Source organism: Pistacia vera, unplaced genomic scaffold (assembly GCF_008641045.1).
Source record: "Pistacia vera cultivar Batoury unplaced genomic scaffold, PisVer_v2 Contig347, whole genome shotgun sequence".
Classification (NCBI taxonomy): Eukaryota; Viridiplantae; Streptophyta; class Magnoliopsida; order Sapindales; family Anacardiaceae; genus Pistacia; species Pistacia vera.
This window is the reverse complement of record NW_022196165.1, coordinates 2,742,984-2,748,983: the sequence shown is the minus strand read 5'-3', so window position 1 is coordinate 2,748,983 and position 6,000 is coordinate 2,742,984. Positions and strand designations below refer to the sequence as shown.

General features: G+C 34.3%; 1 protein-coding gene across 2 annotated transcripts; it reads right to left on the bottom strand.

Annotated features, from left to right (window-relative positions):
• Positions 1–7: 7 nt before the first annotated feature.
• LOC116139149 (universal stress protein PHOS34-like) lies at positions 8–3,578 on the bottom strand. Of its 2 annotated transcripts, none has more exons than XM_031424817.1 (5): positions 3,353–3,578; positions 3,114–3,214; positions 1,822–1,940; positions 875–972; positions 8–237 (listed from the first exon to the last, which is right to left on the bottom strand). In XM_031424817.1, the coding sequence occupies exons 1-4, from the start codon at positions 3,561–3,563 to the stop codon at positions 885–887; spliced, it is 519 nt and encodes a 172-aa protein (XP_031280677.1). In that variant the 5' UTR covers positions 3,564–3,578; the 3' UTR covers positions 8–237; positions 875–884. The 2 variants fall into 2 exon arrangements, with proteins under 2 accessions (XP_031280677.1, XP_031280678.1); XM_031424818.1 differs by having other exon boundaries at positions 879–972.
• Between the last annotated feature and the right edge of the window lie 2,422 nt (positions 3,579–6,000).

Here is a 6,000-nt window from a genome sequence, read left to right as displayed (position 1 = left end):
AAAAGATGAAATTTGACATTATTACATACATGTACAACAACACAAACAAGAATGATATCATACCCAAATTTTCCTCATAAACCACTGCATATGATACAGTAGTGCAAGTATATTGCGTAGCTCAAAAGCAGGTACCTAAACTACACGCCCACAACTCAGACACACGACATCCCAACAATCCTGGTTATGCATCACAATAGCACTCCATTAAACGTAACTTTGCTCAGCAGTATCACCCTGTACAAAGATGTAAGCAGCTTAACATAAGCTTAAATCTAGATCAAACTAATAAACAAGTTCTCTAAATTGAACTAATTTCACTATTTGGAAGGCAAGTGAACTTTAAAGATATAGCAAAGCCCATCTAATGTGCATAGGCATAGACAAAATAAGGCTTTTCCAACAAAGTCATGACCAGAAAGTTTATCATCAGCCAAGAAAACAAGTTCTGAGCTTAGGAATGCAGGCTCTCACATCTTTAACGTGAATTGTAAATAAAACACTAAGAGAACATGTAAAACTTTTCAAAGGTGGTGTAAAGAATCATCCTTGAAAGAGAAGTGTTCACTGAGTTCCCTTATGTTTTCTTATGTTTCTTAAGGCTTTTGTGTATAGATGAGCATTCCAGAATTTCTTCCATTACTTCTCAAAGGCTTTATTTTGGTTTGCTGCATGGCTTTTAATCATAATTTCCCAATCAACATCAATACCACATTGATCCCCACTCTTTCATTTAAGTTGTCTAGCAAATATCATACTACATTGATCCTCACTTCACAACATTTATTAATGTCATAGTGTAAACCATGTACATAAATGAAGACAAGACGTGAAATACTGCAAGAATTTCTCAAATAGAGAAGTGAGAACATACCTACTTATGCTTAAGAGGTTGCACCCTTGCCCTTAACTATGACAACTGGGCATGCTGCATGGTTGGCACAGTAGTTGCTTACGCTTCCCAGAAACATCCTGTTGACATTTCAATAGTTTCACAGTCTTTAGCATATTGAGAATATTATTGGTTGTTTACAAGTTTAAGATGCACCCTGGCCTACAATACTGGAAAAAGGATATATATAGGTTTTAGTAAATATATCTAACTTTCCCCTAGAGTATGACATGAGCCTTCAATCTGGAAAAAGTCAATAACCTTTCCCACATGGAAGGTTTTTAACAAACTCCAGTGGAGGTTTTTGAAATAAATCTGAGCAAGTCTTATATGTTATCACAAATTTCAATAGTTCCAAGACGGGTTTTGATGAATTTTAAAACCACATGGTTCCACCTGTATTTAGTCCATGCTATAGGAGAGACTTTTGTTTCATTTTATAAACAGGAAGTCATATGACAACTTAAGACTGTCATCTATAACAATCGATAATATGGTTCAGTAATGATTTCCGGAGACCTTATAGCACCTTCCCCTGTTCCCCAGGGTAAAAGGCCTGATCAAGCCCGTAACTCAGCAGGGCTCTTTCAAGAAAGGGCAGCAACTTTTCACCACAAGGCAGATTCTTTTACAAGCAAAGGCAAATTACTACAACCAATGAACCAAACCAGTTCAATATGTCATTACATCAAAAACGGCATGGTTCTCAGACATGCCTATATAACCTTTCCAATACCATTTTTAGAGTGAACAGATGTGACCATAATATCCTGAAGAGAAATAGCATCAAATGGGACTTTCAATTTTATGACCAGCACCAGTTGACTACCAAGTTAAACATTTAGCCACAGACACCAGTTAGTTTGTAAACAAAATGTGATGATACTATTAATCAATATACAATAAAACTATCTTCCAAAGTTGAGTACCTTTTAATAGGGCCAAAAGCATGAGAGCCCATCACAAGCAAATCAGCATGCGAATTCTCAACTACTTCACAGATCTTTTCCTTTGGATCCCCAACCACCACTTGGGTTTTGACATTCACCTGAAATAACATTGACACGCATAATGTTTGAAAACAAAAGTATATATACACTATGACTATGTTGAATGCTACCAAATGCTTGGCTCCTATCCACTATTATAGCACCGATACAATCAAGCCAATGCTCAGTAGCATTCAAATCACACCATGGGCCCATGGCAGCACTAAAATATAAAAGGAATGCAAGGACATGATCAGTAATAAGGTATCATATGAATTTTTAAAATTTTGCAATTAGCATTTCATCTTATACAAGAAAACGAAAATTTGATGGCTTTTAGCATAAAATGGGTGGTAATTGGTTTTTCACTTTGCACTCATTGATAAGATAATAGGCTCAAATATGCTAAATGTGTCTAGGAGTACTACTGTCTAGGAGTACTACTGTGGTAAATTGCTTTCAGGTAAAACCACTTTTTACATATAAAAACGCTACAAATTATCCCTACACTCTTAGTAATTATTTTTGTTGAGAAATGTGTTTGACCAAAAATTCCTAGTTTTTTCTAAGGGGTAAAGCTATTTGTACATACTCTCGTACAAAGAGAGTTTGTTAGTTTGTACAAACTGACGTGGCACGTCACATGACATGCCACATGGCATTGGTGACCACATAACTTAATGTCATGTGACGTGTCTCGTCAATTTGTACAAACTCTCTTTGTACGAGAGTTTTTACAAATAGCATTACCCTTTTTCTAAGGGGTCTTTGCTAATTCAACTAGACAAAAAAAGATACAAAAATTCCTTTTAATCATTTTAAAGAACTTTTCTGATCATATAAACCAAAATTACTTGGAAACACACTCTATACAACTTATCCAAGGAGAATAATCTTGTGAGTATTTCTATTAGATTTTTGCCCTTAGAAACCAACATTTCTCATTATTCGTAGTTCATACAAAGTGAACCTTTGCTATTATCTTTCATGAAAGTATTTTTAATAGCTAACCACACACTAATTTTTCTTTTTGGTTTTGAAAGAAAACAGATAGTGTTTTCCAAACAATGCCGAACGGTTTTCTTTCTTTCTTTCTTCTTCGCGCTAGATAAATTTCTCATTCCAACCATACCTTAAAAATATTTTAGTTCATATTAGTAACTCAAACGGAGCCAAATTGAACAAATACAGCGTGAACAGTAAATAAGAAATAATGATACATGAATCCTCACATTCTTGTCAGAGCAAATCTTCAACGCATGTTCCAGAATGGCCTCAGTAATTTTCCTCTGGTGAGCTTCTATCGCCGCAGTAAACGCAGGTACCTCCAAATCTGCTGGGAAAAAATAGTGAAGTCAACAAAATTAGAATTCATTCCTTTAACTAATTTAACTCGAATCAAATGAAATTATGAAACAATTACACAATAATAGAAGGTTGTTGGTAGTAGAGAGAGGGAGCGGAGCTTAACTGGGCCCACCGAAGGGGATGGCACCGGGATTGAGGCCGGCAGCGATGGACGGTGGCGATTGCACGTGGAGGATGGTGAAGCAACCGGGAGGCTCGATGGAATCGGGGGCAGGGACTCTGAGCTTCAGGTTATCGAGCGCCCATCTCAAGGCGTCCATGCTCTCCTCGTTGCCGTCAACGGCGACGATCACACATCCCAAGTTACCTGTCATGATTTGTTGAGTGTCAAGTGGGATCAGGTCAGGTGACAGAGTGAAGAAGTAACAGTAAATGATTAGTCTCTAAATGAATTGATACGTGTACAAGTCTGCAATGAAGGTGGCGGCTCTTCGACCATCTCCAACCCATTTTGGTGCAAGTTTCTGTTACGTCTTAAAAAGTAGACGGAAGACCCCGTCAGTATAAAAAGTCAGAGTTCAGATATATCCGTAGCCAGTCAGCGGCAGCCATGTCACACAATGACAGGAGCGGCATGCCCCTGTTAGAGTTAAGGGTGTTCAAAAAAATACAAAAACCGAATCGATCCGTTAACCGAACCAAAAAAATGGTTCAATTACGGTTTAAAAAATTAAAAAAATTGAATTTTCAGTTTGGTTATCAGTTTAAGGGAAATTAGAAACGGTTAACCGAAAACCGGTTTTTCAAATATATATATATATTAAATAAATAAATAATAACCTAAACTAAAATAAATTTCTAATTCACTCAATCTAAAATCTCAACCCAAATTTGTTTTCTTAGTTCCCAATGTATGGTCTAGAGGTGGAACAAATGGGTCGGGTTAACGGGGGTTAACGGGGGTTTTCTTAGTTCCCAATGTATTGTCTAAAATCTCTAATTAAAATTTTTTTTTTCAAATTACCCTTTTACCCTTGAAATATAGCCGTTGGAGGGGTTTTTTCGTCATTTTTTTCCCATTTTTTTCTATAAATTGGCCCTAAACTTTCACATTTTTCTCACAACTCAAATTCTCCCATTCTCTCATATTCTCTAATCTCTAATCTCTCAATTATTTATTTATTCTCTTAATCTCTTTGTTATCAATTTGCTTGTATTTTAATTTTTATTAGTTTTTGCAATTTTTAATTCATATTTCCAATTTTCCAAATTCTAATTTCCATATTCCAATTCTCTTTCTTTAATTTTTATTTCTTGTACATCAATTTTTTTTTTTCAACCACAGTGGATAGATATTTCTTTCCCATTAATTACAATGATGAAGAAAACTACTATCCTAGTCCTAATCCCGCTAATTTTACTAACATAAATGCAGGAGGAGATTCAAATAGTCCGGCTTTCCCATTCTCAGAATCCGATACACCTCAAAATATGCCCCCGATTCCAACAGCTCCCGGTGGTTCTAGAAGTCGTCCTCGTAATCGTCGTCCTCGTCCAACTTCATCTCAAGCTGAGGCGGGTTCATCAACTGTCGTCGAAACCGAAGATAGACACACATCAGACGTTTGAGCGCATTTCGACAAATTTTACGAGACAGAAAATGGCGTTCAAGTCAAGAAAGCGAGATGCAAATACTGTGGAAATATTTATAAAGCTGATTCAGGTAATGGTACTAGTACTTTAAAAATGCATGCTAATAAACATATTAATCAACATGGAAATAGAGAAAACAATCAAACTCAAATAACTAATATGGGTACTACTTGGCGTTATAATTTTGATGTATATAGGGAACAGTTAGCTTTATATATTGCTACAACTGATCAACCTATTAATATGGCTGAAGATAAATATTTTGAAAGATTTGTTCAAAATTCATTTTTTCTAAGATTTAAAAGTTATTCTAAAACTGCAACTAGAAATGATTTAATAAAATTGTTTAGAAAAATGAAATTAGAATTAAAAAATAAAATACATAGTTGTCATGTTAGTGTGGCTCTAACTGCCGATATTTGGAGTGGTAGAGCTAAACAAGATTATATTTGTGTGACTATGTCATTATTTTGATAATGAATTTAAATTAAATAAATCTTTATTAGGATTTAGATTAATGGATATGGATCATAGTGATCAACAAATTTATAATAAAATTGTTGAAGTTTTAGAAGATTATGATGTTCTTGATAAAGTGATAAGTATAACTTTAGATAATGCAAATGCTAATACTACAGCTATAGATTTTTTTAAAAGTAATTATCATTTGTATAACAGTTTGAAGTTTTTTCACCAACGTTGTGCATGTCACATTATTAATTTAATTGTGAAAAGTGGTATGAAAACAATTAAAGAAAATATTGATAGAATTAGGGCTTCTTTAGCTTGGATTACTAGTAGTAATAAAAGAAATGCTGAATTTCAAGACGCTTGTATAAAATCAAATATGTCTCCTAGAACTTTTGTATTAGACATGCCTATTAGATGGAATAGTACTTATTTAATGCTTGATTCATGTTTACCTTATGCTAATATAATTAGTTATTTTGTAGCAAATAATAGAGATCCTCATTATTTGGTAGAAAATGATTGACAAATAGTTAAAGTGTTTCATTCTTTTCTTAAAATTTTTTACCAATCCACTTTCCCACTTTCTGGTGTGTATTATCCTACTAGTCCATTGGTAATACATACATTTATAAAAATTTACGAGTTATTTATAAAAAACAAAGATAATGAAATTTTAAAGGCACCAAT

Excerpts from the sequence above, each read along its gene's own strand:
- LOC116139149 (XM_031424817.1), bottom strand. The coding sequence starts at position 3,563 with ATGACAGGTAACTTGGGATGTGTGATCGTCGCCGTTGACGGCAACGAG. Across the intron at positions 3,215-3,352 it reads CATCCCCTTCGGTGGGCCCA|ATTTGGAGGTACCTGCGTTT; the intron begins GTTAAGCTCCGC and ends TTTTCCCAGCAG. Across the intron at positions 973-1,821 it reads GCTTTTGGCCCTATTAAAAG|GATGTTTCTGGGAAGCGTAA; the intron begins GTACTCAACTTT and ends AAATGTCAACAG.